Source organism: Ochlerotatus camptorhynchus, unplaced genomic scaffold, assembly GCF_037179485.1.
Source record: "Ochlerotatus camptorhynchus isolate MF236.1 unplaced genomic scaffold, CSIRO-AGI_Acam_v1.1 ptg000079l, whole genome shotgun sequence".
NCBI lineage: Eukaryota > Metazoa > Arthropoda > Insecta > Diptera > Culicidae > Ochlerotatus > Ochlerotatus camptorhynchus.
The window spans coordinates 113,647-134,363 of NW_027040569.1; the positions used below are offsets into that span (position 1 = coordinate 113,647).

The 20,717-nt window shown below is 38.2% G+C and overlaps 1 protein-coding gene across 3 annotated transcripts in view; it reads left to right on the top strand.

The window, feature by feature from the left end:
• Positions 1-20,366, top strand: part of LOC135697900 (uncharacterized) — a 35,352-nt gene extending 14,986 nt beyond the window's left edge. Inside the window, exons 2-6 of one of the 3 annotated variants that reach the window (XM_065217754.1) lie at positions 1,554-3,244; positions 3,309-3,517; positions 15,481-15,830; positions 15,889-16,052; positions 16,109-20,366. In XM_065217754.1, the coding sequence (XP_065073826.1) occupies positions 1,554-3,244; positions 3,309-3,517; positions 15,481-15,830; positions 15,889-16,052; positions 16,109-18,987 (5,293 nt within the window). In that variant the 3' untranslated portion in view covers positions 18,988-20,366. The remainder of the gene's footprint in view (positions 1-1,553; positions 3,245-3,308; positions 3,518-15,480; positions 15,831-15,888; positions 16,053-16,108) is intronic. The other 2 variants (XM_065217755.1, XM_065217756.1) reach the window with 2 other exon arrangements.
• The last annotated feature ends 351 nt before the right edge of the window (positions 20,367-20,717 follow it).

Genomic DNA, 20,717 nt, shown 5'->3' on the forward strand with positions numbered 1-20,717 from the left:
TCGGCTTTCTCGTTCCCTAGAATTCCACAGTGACCAAGAACCCAAAATAGGTTCACTTGGTTTTGGTAGGCCAATTTTTGGAGTGACATTGCACATTCCCATACAAGTTTAGAATTACATGTTGCTGATTTCAAAGCATTTAGTGCTGCTTGGCTAAATATCAGACATAATGCAGATATTCGAATGTCTATAATTTCTACGCAAGCAAATTTGAGAACATTCAAGAATTGCTTGGACTTCTGCTTGGAACACGGTAGGCCAGTAGCCCATAGATATTGAGATATTTATACCTGGACCTGTTACCCCTGCTCCTACACGATTATCCAATTTAGAGCAGTCTGTATAAAAGACAATTGATCCTGGACGAATGTTTGGTCCCCCATTGTCCCACAAATCGCGATCCGTATCTGCTACATTGTAAAGACGATCGAAGTGATATTTTTCCTTCATCCAATCCTCATGTTGTGAAACAATAGAATCAATATTGAACATTTTTAGGATGCTCATATGTCCTCACAGATCACCTTCAAGGAAGTGCTGTGACCGTCGGATCCTTAATGCACTCCTTTCGGCTTCTTATTGAATAAATGAAGCTTCCTTAGAATTCCTATGCAATTCACCACAGAAATGTATTGAAATTCTGCTCAGAATTATATCAGATTTTGTTAAACTTTATTAGCGTGATTTTTAGCTCATTGGCTAGTTCATCTCGTAAATTATTATGTAGCTTCCCTATGAAATATTCTGAAAAACACTAGGTCTCTTGAGAAATCATTGAGCAGTTCCAACCCAAAACGCAAAAAAAAAAAAATACAGTGTTGTCTCAACATTTTCCATTTTCTTCTTATCTTACGGTGCTAGCACTTTGGTTCACGTGCAAATGACCTTAACAAGTTTGTTTACAAAAGCTTTTGTGCCGTTATCAAATGTTAGCCGGACTGGAAATTTATATTATTTAGGTTAGCGAACATTAACCTCATTAATTTGATTCATTGTGCGAATATCGCTGGGTGTGGTCAATCACGGAGTAGTAGCTGTGAATTGTACGGTCATTATGGTTATGCTCATATACGACGTAATCTGTAATGACAAATTCAATTTGACAAGTCTTTTGAGATTGTTCGATATAATTTGTACTCTGTAATTTGCAAAAATGATAGATCGTATGTATAAAGGTGAAAAGATCGCATTGTATATTGTATGAAATTTAAACATCATACGATTAAATTCATTCTTATATGCGATTTAGATTAAATCTGTAGTATTTTAGGATTTCGTAATTCTTTCTTGTGATATAAATTGTAATTCATATAGTCTATAATACCCTGTTGGTTGAACCTTTCATCAGGTCAAGGAATTCAAGAAAATTTTCTGTAGTTCAGGAGAAAGGAAATTGTGCATTCAGCATAATAGCAATGTAGTAAATTTTCGTAAATTTATTCAACGTATAAGTGAATACATATTTGAATGCATTTTATCGATAAACATAAATTGAATATGTCCAAAGCATGATCATAACGCCAACTAACCATGTTCTAACTGTACCATTTCAGCTTAAACGGTGATTCGGATTCGCTGCAGGATGTTCTGCCGGGTGTATTGGCCAGCTCTAAGAACGACCAACCGAACGGAAAACCTAGCACTAAGAAAACCAAAAGAGTACAATTCCAGGAAAATGTAAATATAATCAACGACAACAATAGCAGTTGCAGCTTGCGCACTTCCGGCGGCGGAGGTGGTATATTCGACTTCCACGAAGATGAGGACGATAACGAAAATGGGCCTGGGTTTGAGTTTCGACGGCGACGTCCGCGGACTCAGCAGCCGCTGAGATCTCCCTTGCCTCCCGGTGAGGACGGCCATAGGGATGAAGATGATGCTGCCGATGGTGGCGACGAAGACGAGGAACAGTTTATCGTTCAAAATATTATCAAAAAGATTCCGGGCAGGGTTGGACAAGGAAATGAAGTGCAGCAGGATTCCATCAGTAGTACCATGGGATCGGTGTCTGAGGATTCGTTACATACTGAAGCGGAAGTGTTGGATTATCGTATTGCTGAGAAAATTAAGACGGAACTGGAGGAGAAGCAGAAACTTGAGAGGAAATCGTTTGGAGAAGACATGCCAACGACTTCGAACTTCTCTGAACACTCCGATCGGCCGTCGGACGATGAAGCATATGATAATAAGCTTGACATTAAGAAGGTAGACATCCGGAAGGTACCCTTCGATCCGAAGCTAGGTACGAGTAGAAAATTGAAAAGAGAAACTGGATCAGTTGATCTTCGCATAGAATACGAAGAACAGGAATATAGTCCGTTGGCTACGGATGAACGCAAGCCACTGTTACCACCACCGAAGAAGCCTAGAAAAGCACCTACAACGAAAAACAAAGCCTGTACGGGTTGCGGTTTGAAGCACGGAACTGATCCGTGTCCGTTGAGCACTCCATTGGCAGTGATCAATAACAAAATCGAGCTTAAAGAATGGATAGAGCAGAATGAGGATCTGATTAAAAAACACAAAATTGTGCTTAAGCCAGAGAATCCAGAAGAAATGGATGATGAAAACGAAGATAACTACGATGACGATGAGGACGACGACGAAGGCGATGAAAACGAGGAAAATCAATACGATGAAAAACTCGATATCATACCTTCATTCTCGGAGACTTCATTGCCACCGGAGTTTGAATTGCGTTTGGCCCCGTTGGCAACGACTATTAGTACAGTTGCAACTGCAGGCAGCAGTAGTACCAGCATTAGTCAACAAATGCAGATCGATGCCAGTGAGTCATCGTGCTCGTTAGCAGCGCCACCAGGTAGTGAACAACAACAACAACAACCACCACTTCCCCCTCCAACGGCAACGGTTACCAATACGATCAACCACGGACTGAGTGTCTACACGAAGATCTTCATTCCGAAATATACTCAACTTGGACCCGTCATAGGCCTAGTAGCCAAAGAAACGGAAATACAGGATGATTGCAACATGCGATACATCTTTGAGACGTTCGATGGAACGAAGTCTACCTACCTAAACATGGAGAACAAGAATCAGGCCAATTGGTTGCGATACCTGAGACCGGCTCGGCATCGTGATCAGAAGAATTGCGTGCTCAAAGTTCGCGACGAAGAGATAGTTTTCGTGACCTGTGCGGATCTGGAAGTGGGCAGTGAGCTGCTTTATTGGAGCGAAGAAAGCAATTCAGCGTGGGGCAAGAAGAAGATGGAGAAAACAAGTAGGATAACTGGCTTAGGTTGATAATTGACGAAGACATTAATGAAAGGAATTGTATTTTCCAGATTGTGGTGGGTGCAACTTGAAGTTCGATCATCCCTTGTACTATCGCACACATTGCTCGGTGTTTCATGATCCGGCGTTTAGCTTGACGATTCGGAAATATCACTGCAAGGTGTGCGGAATTGCTGTTTTGGGAAAGGAGAACATAATGAAGCATGCCGAGAAGATGCACGACGGCAAAGGTGCCTACCAGTGTCAGTTTTGTCAGAAGGTAAGGATCGTGCTTAGGCATTATGTAACCATGCCAAATTTCCAAAAAGCAGGGGCGTAGCGTGTTTTGGTGACACCCGGGGTGTATGGTTTGGGTGTCAATCGTTTTTGTTTAGTGCATAAATGCTACTTAGCATTTAAACGATGGTATTTTAACACTCTTATACATTGATCGATATTTTTAAAGAAAGTTTGCATTTTATCAAACTTTTAAACGATTGTTTCAAATCCTGTAGCAACGATTCAAATACAACTTTTGATATCCATGTAATCAAATTATTCATATCATTTTTTGTATTTATTTTGTTTGATAAATTGTGCAATTGATTCATTATTTTACGGGTAAATTATGACGCAGGGGTGAAAGTCCCTTCCTCTTAATTAATTAACAAAATACAGTTTTCCTGATCCAAGATTTACGGTATTTTTCACAGTTCAAGAATTGGAAGTTTTGAAAGCCTCAGATTTCTTAAATTAATTTTAAGTATCAATCATACAAATTATCCAATATATTAATGTCGAAGACTATTGGGCTGAATTCCGAAATGTAAAAGATTGATCTAATTGTGTCAGAAATCTAGATCTTGAAATAATAACTGATTACATCTATAAGATCTAGAGACTTCTGGTAATTTTTAAAATTCTGAGCGGGGGCGACCCCGGCGTAGTGGTTAACATCCATACCTCTCACGCCAAAGTCACGAGTTCAAATCTCACCCCCGGACAAGTCACAAATGACCCAAGAGTGTTAAAGTGACTATAATAAAAAAAAAAAAAAAAAAAAAAATTCTGAGACTAAGCGTACAATTTGTTCGACTTTTTTCAACAAATTTGAAGTCTTAGAAAACCTCCCAATATATGAAAATAGAAGCAAATTACAAAATTATCAGTATTTGTATTAATTTATTCTGCAACTGAGAGGAATGTATAAGATACCAGACTTTAAAAAAAATCAACATACTAGATTTGTAAAAATTAAATTATGGTTGAAATTCTCGTAGCTCATGGACTTGGACAAATATTCTTACTTAAACTAATCATGTTCGTATTCCTTCATGCGTTAACGATTAACATAGGTGGAGATGCTCAACGTCAAACATAAGACTTAAAGTGGTAGCACAGAACAGATAGGTAACTCAGAGCAAACGGTTTCATTTGAAACTGAGTTCATGCTTTTCATGTAATTTTTGCTATTTCTTTCTATTTTTATTTCGCAGTACACATGATGATTTTAAATCTTGTATAAATTGGTATTATTACCGTTAAAAAATTTTGCTTACAGTACGCTCCTAATTGTTTGAACATGCAAAAATTAAATTTTCTTTTTTTTCAATGGTTGGCCAAAACAATCATTATTGACGTAATTTCACCGACAAACCGACATGAATGACCATACAAAGTATCATCAAATTTCTGATCAAAACACAAAACTGATATCTGCCGCCGTGTTCGTGAAAAATGTGTATCCTAGCCACAAACACACATACAGAATGTATGAGATGGTTCGTGTCTAATCTATTCAGGGCAAATTATTTTTATCTAGATAATAAATTTCTATGGTTTCGACAGGTGGGATCGCTGCACATTTGAATCCGCCGTTATGGATTCTCGATCAAGAGTAAAGTTTAAGTTTCAGGTCAGTTTGTCGGTGGTAATTCTAGCGGTTTTGTTTGAATACGTGAATAGGGTATTGCATTGCTTTGCATAAAATCACTATTAGTATCACAATTTGTTTGAACCAATTATAAACATATTTGATAGGATGTTGGTGAAATGTCTCGTTTTTTAATATGGTGATTGCAAATGTGTTTACGTTACAACTATGTATGTATGTACAACTATGCTACTTGCTGGTCTGACTCTGTATGATAATAATAAGATTCGATGCCTCCGCCATTTAATGGAATAGTGTGCACATTTTTTTCTGAGAGAAGTGTGTTCAGTCCATTGTAGTTTGGTATAAAACCTTCTAGATCGTCAAAAAATTGCAATATGTACAAAATAATCTTCTCTGAAAACGATTATTGAACTTTCTCATTTCGCAACCAAAATTTCTGAAAGTTTCACAGCACATTAAAAAAAAAATGCAATGTTTGTCCAAGAAATAAGCAAAGCTCTACGAATCAATAGCAACAAAACTAAACCAATTTCCTTACATAACTACTGATTTCAATATTAAAAGAGTAAAGATTTGTTTAGAGAGCCGTTGTTCTGTTGCGTGTAATTAAGGTGCGTTCCATTAATTTCGCATGAACCAAATGTTTTATGGGATTATGAAATCAGCTTCCACAAATCACACAATAATGAAATTGCTACTCCTTGATTGCTGCGGTACAACAAACAGGGAGTAGCAATTTCATTTTTGTATGTTTTGTGAAAACTGACATTTGTGCTTTTAAAATTTCACGCTAAGGCTTCCTTAGAGTATCAACTTATGATGATTCTTTTTTTTTTGTATTTGTAAGTGACAAGAAGAGTTCTTCAGTTTGTATTTGACACATAAAACCTGCCGTAATACGTGATTTTATCATATACCGTTAGTGGGGGTGACATTGGGCCAAAAATTAAACATGTTTAGTTTTGAAAATATCTAGAATATATAGAAAATGATGTCTAAATCATGTTGCTTGCAATCCTGGGGTAAAGTGTTTATAACATTATCATGTTGTTTTTTTTTACATAAATAGTGTTCAAAAGTTAAGTGCCATAAATACCTTAAAAAAGCGTTGTTTAAACTTGCCCATTGGTAATCACATGTGTAATTTTATGTGGATAGACATGGATTAAACGTGATCCTTATTCATGTATACGATTGATCATGATCATTTCCAAATGTACTCCTAATAGTTACATTGCATTTACTTATATTGAGATTTATGGTCAAATGTATTTTTTTGGCCCTAAGTCACCCCTCATAAGGAATTTCAATGGTCCAGTTTTTAAAGATTAAAAAAAAGGGTTTTTTGATTTAAATCAACCATCTCTTCAACAGTCGTAAATATATTATTGATGAATATACTCGCATGCTTAAAACTAATTTCCTCGCTAAATGTGAATTTGATAAGGAACGGAACTTAAATTGTGTGTTTTTGGCCCAATTTACCCCCAAACTTACGGTACTATCTTCTTTTTCGTGTGTGAACTTTAGTGGTTGACCAACGTTTCTAATGCAAAATCCTACGCTGAATTCAATGCCGTGGTCAGGAAAAAGTAAAGTAGAGCCATTTTTGAGATATACAAAAAATTTGATTTTTTGAATTTTGGACAAAAGTACGATTACTAAAATGTCAACATCTTTGGAACTAGTGCACCAATTTTAAATCTTTTTTATGAAAGTGAAGCTAAATAAATTTGCTATCGTTCACTAGAATATTATGTCTTAATTAAAAATTTAATTTTGAAGTCATTTAAAAATTTACAGCATTTTTTTTTTATTTTTCCTGCGAATTTTCCATAAAAATCTTGTTTTAATCAACATTTTTAATGGGATAAAAAGATTCAAAAAATCATTCCATAATTTATTCTTAAAGTCCATTAAAAACTGGAGAAAATGAGCCTTTAATGGAAGAAATCGGTTGGAAATTGTTGAAGTTATGAAATTTTTTGTAAAATCATGGAAATTGAATGTTCCAAAATTGGCCGTTGTCCCGCTCCTAGGTTCATGCACCACTTCCAGTAAGCCTTTCTGCGGACGTGTACGCATACGGTGCATTTCACTAACGCTACCAGCTGTCACGCAAAATTAAATGGGATATTTTCAACAATATAATTTACGCTAGTGTTTGTGAGACCGCTCGGCGAGAACCTAACGCAACCAACTCAATTTGACAGCTTTCTTTCTTTAACATTGCTTAACGATGTATACGACAAAACGTGAATTCAAGTGTAAAAATGATCCTCAAAAGTTTTGTTACGCGTGTGGCAACTATATATTTACAAAATCGGTCAATTTCACTGCTTCGTTGCAAACTGCATACAGGCTTTATTTTAAAATTAATCCTGGAGACTTTGACGAACCGTGGATTCCAAAAGTATTATGTAGTTCGTACAAAACGTGCTTGGCTAGGTAGATGTCAGGCGCAAGGTAAATTGATATTTTGAATAACTTTCATATAAACAATTTATGTACAGCATGGTAGTGCTTTGTTCTTTCCTGATCGACATTATCTTACTTCATCTATTTTTGATAAGTGTTAATGTCTTACTTACTAACTCACTTATTTGTTATCTGTCAGTCGCTATTTGTCCTTTGACATGCCCACCATATGGCGTCGACCGTTTTGTCATGCAACGGATTGTTATTTCTGCTTGACAAAAGTTAAGCAACAAGGACGTCACAAAACAGTTGAGTATCCACAAGTGGCTTCTATGACAAAACCTGTTCCACATTCAAGTTCGGTCCCGTATCCTGTTTATCCAAAGCGGAAACGAACGCCCTCTGTTGAATCGACCGTTACAAAAAGTGAGGAGGAATTCAAGGAGGAATGCGAGGAAGACTTCGAGGTGGAATTGGAAAGAAACCCAATACTGTTTACACAATCCGAATTTAATGATTTGGTGCGAGATCTCGACTTATCGAAGGAGAAATCCAAATTGCTGGCATCACGCTTGAAAGAACACAACATGCTGAGCAAGGAGGTCAAAATTCCTTGTCACAGGAATCATCACAAGAAATTTGACAAATATTATTCTACAAAGGACAAGGCATGTTTTTGCCATGACGTAAACGGCTTGTTTGAAGAGTTTTGTGAGCCATATGATCCAGCTGAATGGCGTTTATTCATCGATAGCAGCAAGTTGAGCTTGAATGCCGTTTTACTGCATCAAGGGAATGAGAAACCTTCTATTCCATTAGCTCATGCCGTTAATATGAAGGAAACGTATGAATCAATGGCTCTATTGCTCAATTTGATAAATTACAATGAACACAATTGGAAAATTTGTTCCGATCTTAAAGTGGTTGCCATGTTGACTGGATTGCAACAGGGATACACAAAATATATGTGTTTTTTGTGTAAATGGGACAGTCGAGCTCGTAAGGAACACTACGTCCGAAAAGATTGGCAAAAACGGGATAATTTCACAATTGGTAAAGACAACGTTAAAAATGATCCTCTTGTGGTAAAAGAACGCATAATACTTCCACCACTACATATAAAACTTGGGCTATTCAAAAATTTCGTCAAAGCGTTGCAAAAAGAAGGGCCGGCATTCCAGTACTTGAAATCAGTATTTCCAAATTTATCTGACGCAAAGATAAAGGAAGGTGTATTTGTTGGCCCACAGATCAAAAAACTGCTCAATTATTCCGCATTCAATACAGTTTTGACACCAGATGAGGAAGAAGCGTGGAAACCTTTTTAGGAAATTTCAGAAGCCCAGATTATGAGGAAGCCGTCGATGAATTGCTCAAAAATTATGAGAAAATAGGTATAAATCAAAAATATTGTGTTTGTAACATATAATTAATTTCAAATCCTTTTATTTCACTGAACACAGGTGTGAATATGTCTTTGAAGATACATTTCCTACATTCTCACATGGATTTTTTCCCGGAAAATCTTGGTGACGAGAGTGATGAGCACGGCGAACGTTTTCACCAACAAATGAAGATGATGGAACGTCGTTACCAAGGGTTTTGGATGAAGCAATGATGGGTGACTATTGTTGGTTTCTGATTCGAGAAACAAGTTCAAAACATCGAAGACAAAGTCATTCGATTCTCAATCATTTTTAATAAAACCTAAATAAATTTCTTTTGTATCAACTCGGTTTCAAATCCTGAAATGCCTTAATCAAATTGATATGTAGAGAAAAGAAAACTTTACATGCGATTTGGATGCTTACAACGACACCTAGAAAAGGAACTCTAAAGCTGTTGTATTTAAGCAACATTTTTAAGTGTTTTACAAAAATGCTCATAACTTCGACAATTTCCAACCGATTTCATCCATTAAAGGCTCATTTTCTCCGGAATGGACTTTAAGAATAAATTATGGAATGATTTTTTGAATCTTTTTATCCCATTAAAAATGTTGATTAAAACAAGATTTTTATGGAAAATTCACAGGAAAAATAAAAAAAAAAATGCTGTAAATTTTTAAATGACCTCAAAATCAAATTTTTAATTAAGACATAATATTCTAGTGAACGATAGCAAATTTATTTAGCTTCATTTTCATAAAAAAGATTTAAAATTGGTGCACTAGTTCCAAAGATATTGACATTTTAGTAATCGTACTTTTGTCCAAAATTCAAAATTTTTTTGTGTATCTCAAAAATGGCTCTACTTTAATTTTTTCTGACCACGGCATTGAATTCAGCGTAGGATTTTGCATTGGAAATGATCATCACCTTACCGAGTTCAAAAATGCTGTAAACTAGTGAATTAGCGGGTCAAGCCACAGACAATCAGACGTAACTCTTTGAAAAACTTGTTCTTGAAAACATAGTATCTCAAAACATATAACCTCAGTAACGACATCTCTCTGGCTTCTCGCGGAAAACAAGCTTGCTCGCTAACTCGTAAACAATATTGCATAAAAGTTCTATAGAATGTATAGAAACGTCAAAGTGATCCGATGCCAGCGCTGCGGCGAGTAGTTCGCGGAACTGATAATATTCAAATCAACCGTTAAATGCATGAACGAAGATACACAATGAAGAGATACGTCTGTTTGTCTGTGCTAAAGCTATACAAATATGCTTATAAAGATCATGTGCCAAATAAGCTGTGCATGCATAACATAATTATAATCCGTTGCGTTTGGCTTTTCAATACTAGCAATCTTTAGTAAAACATTAATTTAACGTACTTTAATAAAACGATAAAGTTTTCATTTGATTCAGATGATCAAAATATTAGGATAGTACTGTACGATTTTTGATGTCAATTATACCAGTACCAGCCATGCCAGATTGAAAGAAAAATATTAAATCCTAGTACACAACTAACCTTGGATTAAAAACTGCTAAAGCCACTATGTACTGATGAGCATACAAATGTTTGATGTAAAAGTAACATGGCAACATTTATTTAATTGTTTCATTGAATTATTCGATCAACACAATCAAAAGCATTAAGCAAAGGAATGCAAAAAATATTATCACACCCGCAACGAATCGAAAAGTCTGGGAAAATTGGCAACTGACCAGTGGTGTCCCACTAACTACTACCAGAAGGACCGAAAGAACAAAAGAGACGGCAAGTTACTATATGCTATATGACAGATAAGCTCGTATTCGCTTTCCCTCTCATAAATCTTAAACAATAGTGTCATCCGTCGTGAATGGAACGATTTTTTTCTACGACGAAATGCATTATCATTTCGCTTTTTCTGGACGACGGTTTTTACGCATAAAAATATAGATACTATAGATTCCATAGATAAGCGGAGCTATAATGACAAGACCAATAATTGAAATGGCCTTAACTGCATTTTGTAAACAAACTTTGTAAGGCTATTTTCTCGCGAACCGAAGTCCGCAAAGGCAAACCAACATAATGAACAGGTAGGGGAAATTCTCCTCTACCCGATTGTGTTTTAGGTTTGCGAATGAAGGTTTCGGTTCGCGAGAAAAGGGCCTTGCAAGGTTTGTTTACAAAATGGAGTTAAGGCCATTTCAATTGTTGGTCTTGATGTAGCCGAGGATGTAGCCAAACGAACTGTCAGTTAGTGAAGCCAAACGAGCATGACGCAAAACGCTTTCCACACTCCACATTCTGATTTATTTCGCGGACAACGGAAGAAGGAAAGATAAAGCAAACCATTCCTCAATACATTGTTGCAAAGATTTGCTTTGCGCTTCATTTTGAACTTTTACGCACAAAACAAAACAAAACTGCACAACGAAGAGCTCTATGATGGCATGAACTTTTTTCACGCATGCCAGTAAGCTCATTGTTACCAAAACAACTTTTTGTACCTCCGCTTGCTTTTTAACACAAACGCACACGGCTATGAGAAATGCTTTTGGAGTAAAGAGAGTTTTCTTGCCATTCCTTCGACATATCCTCTGACAACCCAAGATATTTTCAAATCGTACAGGTAGAGTGATCTGCATGTGTTGAATATAGTTTTGAGCTGTTTTGAGAATTCAGGATGAATGAAACATTGGATATTTTTTAATTAGGGAGAATGTCGGCTTCGGCACTTCTTTCCCTTTTATCGCAAAGGGAGTAAATGAAGTCTTAGAGTGTTAATTTTTTGCAGAACATGATAATAGGTAATGAAGTGCTGAATCCGACATTTCCCCTATTTTCTATCGTTAAACTTTGTATATGTTTTATTCCAAATGTGTTTTCGAATATCAAAGTGTACAGAATTATGATAATCGTACTAGAATTAGCAGAAAATCATAAATACAGTTTTTCTTTGATGTGATCGTCTCACTCCACAATAAGCATTTTACTTACCCTTTGCTTGGCAAAGTTGCCAGTCTTCTTGATATGATTGTCTTCGGTATAATTGTACTTGCCACACAATTATGCTAATGTAAAATGATACCGGCATTGAAATCTCTCAATAAATAACTGTGGAAGTGCATCTAGAACACTAAGCTTAGAGCACGCAATAAGCTTATATGCGATAAGCAATAAGTTTAAATGCGAAGTAAAAGAAGAAGAAGAAGAAGAAAAAAGAAGAAGAAGAAGAAGAATTCAAAACAAGCATATAATCTAAAAAATAAATAAGATGTTCTCATCTTTCCTACAGACACTCTATACATAAGCACCAACAGAAGTATACACACCTTTCAATATATGAATCTTGGGTGTGTTTGAATTGTATATACCAGTAAAGCTGGTATAAATGGTAAAAGGTGGTTCTCTCCACCGCTACCAATTGAAATTTAAATGCCACCGTTTCTGATTCCCATGTTACCTATCTGTTATGTGGTGGTAGTTTTACACGATAGATGAGGAGATGAAAGTATAGAGTTGATAGTTCCGTTAGAGTATGGAAGTGTGAAAATTTTATATAGAAAGTAGAAAGCGAGCAAAGGTTAATTTTGAGGAAGGCACGAATCGGGTGATCATCTCTTTTACCAAACTGCTGAAGGAATATCAACGATAAGTTATAAGAAACTACAGATAGACCTTACTTTCTGATTCAGAAATCTTATAACAGTTTTGACATGTTGAGTTAGTCTTACATTTTTCGAATATCAGCTATAAAGAAAAGTTTTTTGTTAGAACTCACTGAAGTGTTGCAAAAATGTAAAATAGTACGTTAAAAGAATGTTGCTATTTTTCAACACATCGCAACAACACCGTAACGATTTGTCAACATATTTTCATCGTTACGTAATATTGATAGTATTCATGTTCCAGTTATGTTGAAAATAAGTAGCAAATCTGTAGTTTGAACAATCATAGAATTAGTTGAGTATGAGCATGATTTAAAGTGGTACGATCCAGTGTCCACAAATCCTAGGAATTTGCACTGCCACAAGATTACTAGGGGTTAATCCGAGCATCACTGTGATTTCAGGCATTAAATCTGCATCACTTTATTTGCTGCATAGCAGTGGTTTCATTGTGTGTATCATGCGAACGTCTGTTCACTCGGCAGCAACCATTGTATCGTCCTCTTCATTGTTCTTCATCAGCAGTTCTTTCGGTAGATGCGTCGTCGACTTTGGAAGCAACCATTTCGTGATGAGTGTGTAAGTGATGACCACGTTTTGCGTCCATTGCTGCAATGGAAGCGCTCTGCCCCCTGTTGGCGATACTGACATTCAATGAAACCACTGGAAGCTAATCCAATTTTGATGCAGGAGGTTTATTGTATAGCGGAAGATAAAGTGCTTATTGTGCTGTACCTAGTGGTTTTAGTTTGACGATGTTTTGTATAGTGAACAAGAATCATCGACTCTGTAAAGTTAATTCTATTGAGCCTCAAAAGTATATTTCCAATGTTTCCAGAAGTTCTTTGATATTCTCTTAAGAAGGCTCTTGGAATCTTGATCGTGATTCGCAAGAAACTATCCTCTGAACACAAATTCACCTTAGAATTCCTTTGAAACTACAGTAATCCCTCCAGTTATGCAGTGGTACCGTCCTCCTTCTTCTTTTTCTACTTATCGCATATTTACTTATTGCATGCTATCAACTCAGTGTTCTGGATGCACTTCCACAGTAATTAATTGAGAGCTTTCGATGCCTTACAACGTTTACATTAGTATAATTGCGTGGCAAGTACAATCATGCCCTTGGATGTTTTGTCAGGATTTCCTTGGAATTCTCTTCCGGACTTTTTTTTTTCCATTCTCTGATTTTTTTCAGAGTTCCTTCTTAATTTTTCAAAATTCTTCTCGGAATTTTACATAACATTTATTTATTTGTTGACACCATGAGTTGACGAATTGTCGGAAAAATTCGTTATAATTTGTTTCAAATTCCGTTCAAATTTTAGTCAATACTCCAATGACACCGTTCTCAGATGTTGTTAGTTTGATCTTATATGAATTTCTTCTCAAAGCTACAGCTAATCGAAAATATTAAATTCTTAGAATTCCTTTGCAATTGAATCAATTTCAAACTCAGATGCCATTCGAATTCCTTTTTACAAAGCTGTTGAAGCTGATCCATCAACTGCTGAACAGTGGGTGAAGCTAAGTTCATGTCAACGCAAGTATGGCTTTACAGCTAGAAACTGCCACAAATTACTGGAGAAGAGGACTTTGTTGAAATCTGATGGATGTAAGAATTCAATTTAACTCTTCTCTTATTATCATTAACTTAATTAAGCGACTATTTGTAGATACTTGTCTTCAAGAAAAGTTAAATTCTGGATATCTTCAGAGAATTGAAGAATTTGCAGAGAGCTGGATTCAGGCAAGACTTACAGGCTTACATTTTCCAGAGTTCTGCAACTTCGTAGGATCAGGGTTGGGGCTGTATGGCGAATAGGCGTGCGCAACTGTCCATTTTGATTTTGGACTAGCATGGCAGAAGATGAAAGTTCCAGAGACGTCCGAACCTTACGACGATCCTTTGCTCCGTTCCGTGATTTGTAAAAACTATAGCATATCCGAACAACAGATCATTCATCTATATTTGTTATTTAAATACACCTTTAAACGTAAATAAACATTAGCGCTTAATTATTACTTTAATACAATCTTTTAATCATGTTAAATAGAAAAGCCTACTTATACTCCGACTTCCCTACTTACCTCGGTTTCTCTAATCTTCTGTTTTACATGTTTTCCACTGCTCTGCTGCCCTTTTTTAATCAAAAGGGGCGGGGGAAGAGGGCTCTTACTACCAATGTCTTTGATATTCAAAAGCTACCACTGTAAAACATAGTTTAAATGCTAAAAAACTTTAAAAAGTTGCTCTAGACCGTGATACGTTGGACGTTACTCTTCGATGTTTTTTGGCCAAATCTCGAACAGAGGCACTTTTCTTATTGCAGAGAGCTTGGGTGATCTTCCGGTTCAGTTATCGGTCCAGATTTACGGCCAGATTTCGGTGTGTCTTCGATGGTAACTTTTTCGCGGAACTTTCGGATGGCTGTTCGGACTGCTCCGATACTTATTTTCTCCATTTTCCCCAACTTCCTTACTGATACTCCACCATCTATGCACAATCTGCTTGCGCCTTTTGCATTTGTTGGCATTTTGATGATTTTATTTAAAGAAAAATCAATTTTCGCACACAAACTTTTTGAGCAATTAGTAAACAACAACATCGATGAACAGCTGATAAACTTCATCGGTGAAAAAATGGCGTCGAGTTGAAAGTGTGCATATACTTTGTCCCATGAAATTTCAGAATTGTGTGGATAATTAAAGCTGAACGATGCAGCTAAATACTGAATGATAACTATTTTTTATCGAACGGTGTGCGGCAAATTTCTGTAAACGATCCGATGAGAAGCTCCATGTATAGAATCAATCAATGAACACAGTAACCGTCAAAAAATATTCAAAATTCACCTTTTTACCCATCCTTTACAGTTCTTCCTGCGTCTCAACTACCTGGAAATGCATCGAACGTACGGCTGCAGCATGAATCCCCAGCGAGCTCGTCCGCTGTGTGATTTTTGCGGCCGTAAGTTCTGCCAACCGCAGAAGCTGAAGGTTCACATCAAACGAATGCACAGCGATATGGCCGAAGTGCTGCGGGACTTCCAGTGCAAGCTATGCTCGAAGCTCTTGGGGTCCCGAGCAGCTTTGCAGCGTCACTCCAAGGAAGTTCACAGCCGAAATTCGGCTGTGGTTAGCTGTCCCCGTTGTCAGAAGCTGTTCCAGAATAGGAGCAACCTGAAGATTCACATGTTGACTCACTCGGGAGTAAGGCCGTTCAAGTGAGTGTTTCTCGGTTTTAATTTTGGTTGAGATGATTTAACGATGAATGGTTTCCAGATGTGCGGAGGGTGAGTGCGCGGCAGCTTTCACGACGAAGCAGTGTCTGCAGTTTCACTACAAGAAGGTTCACGGATATACGCAGGAGCAGATGCCGAAGATTGAGCGCAGTGTTGCGTACACCTTTGATGCTTATTCTGGTGGTATGAATGATGGATTGGTTGGTAAGTAGCCTCTCCTCCGTCGACTTTGAAGAATTCGTTGAAATCTGTTGATATAGATCTTCTTACAGATGGCATCCAGCGTCGGCAGCGAAGGAAGCCGGAGCCAGGTGAAGAAGGATGCAGTGAGAAACGGAAACGTGCACCGAAGAATCTTCCCGGGAATATACTCAAGACCAAGAACATTTTGGAGTCGTTCAGCGAGATTTGCAAGAACGACAGCAACCTGTCGCTGTTGTCGACTAAAATTTCATCGATACTGAATGGAAATTTGAAGGACTTTGGCAAGGTTCCCGGTGGACTACCAGGGTTGGATGGTGACGGCGTTCGGAAGGAAGAACTGGACGATGATCTAGATTCAAACGAATGTGCAGAACGGGATGAACGGTTGGAGGCGATTCAAAGACATCTGAATCAACCGTTGTCAGATGAGAAGCACGAAGAGTTCAGTCAGTTGCACTCTCGTCTATCGAACATATCAGCTCAGAGCGAACATAATGCAATGCACTATAAGCTGCCCAGCAGCGAGGACGAGAAGCCGCTGGCGGATGGAGATGGCTTTGGCGACTTGAACTCGCTAGCGAGTAATCATAAGTATAAAGAATTTATGAACGGGGGAAACCCTGGATTGGTGATAAGCAAGGGAAGCAAGAAATGGATTAGCGACAATGATCACATGCAGGATGATAACAATTCGGAAAGCATGCTTGCGGCTGCAGCCAATCGAGATTTCCTGACGAAGCTGATCATGAATGGCAATGTGGGTCATAATGCTTCGCAGTCACACGTGGCAGATGACGATGAGGATGATGATGATAACTCGACAATTTTGGATGTGGTTGATTCAAATAACCAAAATCAACATAACTCTAATGTACAAAATCAGCAGCAGTCTCAACAACAGCAGCAGCAGCAGCAGCAACAGCAGCAGCAACAACAACAGCAACAACAGCATCAGTATACGTCAAGTTTCGCTGGATTGAACAGCTCCTTACCGGATTTGCCAGCGTTCCAAAGTCATACATTCCCTTCGCATTTCAACCATCAGTCACTGTTGGGAAGTTTCTACAATAACAACAGCGGAGTAACGGGTCGTAACGCTATCAACACTATACCAACGTCGGCTAGCATGCTGGTGGAAGCTGCGTTGAATTCCGTGAGCAACATAATCAATGAAGCGGAGATGAATAACAGTAGCAACGAAAATCAGAACCTGCACATGGGTGACATCGACGGGGGTAACGCAACAACGGCTGAAAATAATCTTCAAACGGATACGTTCAATCCGGATGGGATCAATTCTTCGGTAGACGAAATGAAGATGTTGAAACCGCACAACTTCCCACTTCCGATGAACTCTATGTCGCAGTTCTCGACGCAGTCCCCGGATGATGCAAGTATCATACAGGAACGCAATGAAATGGAGGTTCGGCCAAAGTCACGTGATAAGCTCCCGAACTATGGCGATGGGGAAATGCTAAGTTACGATAGTCAATCGCATCAGCAACAGCAGCAGCAGCAGCAATCGCAATCTGCTCTTCATAAGCATACTCCAAGCGTTGATTCTGTGCGCAGTGCACTATCACCTGAGCAGAACGATTTCAATTATTCAAATTCGAATAGTGCTCAAAGGCAGCAGCAACAAGGTGTTACCAACTCACCAGCTCGATCGAATTCTCGGCAAATTTACGGAGAGCATGACTTGATATCACCGGCATCTACCCCTTCGCTGCCGAGATACGATTTCGGAGCAGATAACAACAGCTACGCTCGGCGGCAGGAGAAGACCATCAGTTCGTTGGCATTGGAGAACTTTGAGGCCAATTTGAAGAGCAATCATCATATGCAGCATTTGTCTAGCGATGAGGACAGTAGTATTGTGATTGCGGAGAATCTCTCGGTTAACGCAGGCAATAGCGAGGGAAAGCTGAAGATCACAAATCCAACATCTGGTGGAGACTTCATAACGCCAAATGCTGGCAGCGGTAGCAGTAAATACGACACTGGACGTAATAGTTTGGGGTCGGATTTGTCTACGGATCTAAGACTAAAGTACAACTCTGAAGCAAATGTAGATCTTCCAGATTTTCGTTCCGGTAACGCAATGAATGAAACCTCGGACTTCCAGGGCTTGGATATGACTTCTCGAGCCGGTCTTCCATCGAGTTACTCGCATAGCAACTTTCAGGTTCCCTCGAGTGGTGCGAATCTGAACTTTAACCGGTATCATCACCATATCTACGATATACTTAACGAACGGGAGCAACACCAACAGCAGCAACAACAGCAGCAGCATCAGCAGCAGCAACAAGAATTCCAGTTGCAACAGCAGCAGCAACAACAGCAACAAATGCAGCACATGATTCAAGACCACATTGGTCAAGACACAGAACCGGAACAACCGGCTTCGGTAGATCTTAGTCGTACCTCGAACTACCTGGTTCCATCTCCTCCTTCTCCGGCCCTTCCTTATTCCCATCCCCATCCGGACATGATCCGTATGGTTTCACTGGATCTGAGTGCAAACAGCGGTGGGAACATGATCGTCGGTAATACCCCTCATCATGTCCGCCACCCCTCGTTCCTATCCTCTCAGATTCAACATTCCAATCGAGATTCACTTCCCGACCACCATAGACTGTTGGCAAGTGAACAGCTAGCTGCTTCGAATCATCGACTACTGGTCGATCCCGCTGCGCATCTGATCTTTGAGCAGAATAATCGCCTTCTTGCGGAAACTCCTGGACCGGCACCACCTCCCCCGAGGCATGTAGTCTCTCCACAGCGAGGTTTCGGAGCCTACCACCACCATCATCACCATCAAGTCGGATCGTCCAACTACCATCATCATTCGGTCAAACAGAACCTTACCTCTCCACCGTTGAATCAGCATGCTTCGGCTGCTGCAAACTATCATCCCTTCCCGACTTACTACTAGGTAGCTTGATCTGACATTAACACACTATCGTATTCAAATTGTTCGGTTGCAATAGCTGAATGTCCTCTACTGACATTCGTTAGTATGTTAGGGTAATTTTCGCAGAATGCAGATCACTGGTGGCAAAGGGATGCCTTAAATTGTCGTTTGGCTGGCCTTTGTTTGTTAGTGTAAAGCTGGTTGATTTTTCAAATTGTTCGACCCCTCGTTGACGTTGATTGAAAAATTTGATCTATCGACACCAAAACTTGATTTTGGACTACCTGACAGAGGGTAATCAAATGCAGCTAGTGACACAATTTCTGCGAGAATTTCTCCTTAGGATTCGATGCCAGTACAAATATGAGAGTGGCATAAGTTAGCGACAGCTGCTGCAAATCAACAACTCTGAAATTCAGGACGCTTGAACATACTGATCGAGCTCAAAGAGTATTATCTGAAAAATGTACCCACCAAAACCCGAAAGGATTGTAAAAAAAGAAAGCAAAAAAAAAACACTGCAGCCGAGAACGAGCTTCGGTATACGAAAAGACGGAAAAATTGTTGAATGTCGGTATTGATTATGAATATGTATAAATATTATGCAAACTTCTGCAGCGAATAAGCTAAGAGATCGGCTCATTTTGGTGAACCAACTGCAAGATCTATATTTTTATTGTTTTTAATGTGCAATCAATTGTATTTTTGTGAATGTAACAATCAATTTGATCTCTACTTTTGTCCGTTATAGTACTCATCTTTATCACGTATAAAAAAAAACAATCAAAAACGACGATATCGCGCAAAAATGTTTTACCAGAAAGTACGCATAATGAAACATTATAAATGTTTTACACCTCATTTTTGTTCAATCTAAACACTTAGCACAAATTGAGCAGCAGGATGCTTTACAGTGACAGAAAAAATCTTATCGTAGTTTGTAACTATTATTCCAAGTAAAGTAGGAAAGAGAAAAGATAAAACAAATACATACCAAGATATACCAAAACAAACAAAAAACAAACACACAAATGAATCGAGAGTATTGTGCCAAAAGAAAATAGGGGAAACCCAGCAAAAAGTACGAAACGAATGTTCTTCTGTTTGTTTACGCTCTTGTCAACCGGAATCATCAGTCTTGTCAGTCAGCCGTTTTATTAGTAGTTGTATAATCGATATTTATAAAAATAGATTATAAAAAAGAATCCATAGTCTGTATCTGTGTAAAACATTGGAAAACCTTAAAATACAATGAATAGTGTTCTATGTAACAGTGGCACAAATTACAAAGGCAAAACAATTTGAACGCAAAAGAACAGGAGAAGAAAATCCAAACCCACTCACAAACAGCATACTGAAATTAAAAAAAAAAACTGTTTCAACAAGCATTTGCCAGCTCAGATTTTGACCAATAGAGACGGGGCAAATCAATAACAAAATGATGACAAATGATTCAAGTGAAGAAAAATTATATAACAAAGTATAAATACGACAGACACAACAACTACAACTAGAGACTCCAGTAATCACTGGAGAATAATTGGAATCAAGAAGCATAGTATGAAAACCCAAATCAGGCATGTGTATGATACGAAAAATTAATAAAGAAAATGGAAATAACTATCATGGTCTCTAGCTACTTTAAAACCGCATATCACTACCCTGTCCATGATTGCATAGTTGACGCAAGAGCCACAATGACCAAAATCCACTTTTTTTGTCGCAACTGACGTAGGACTGTCTTTCATTTC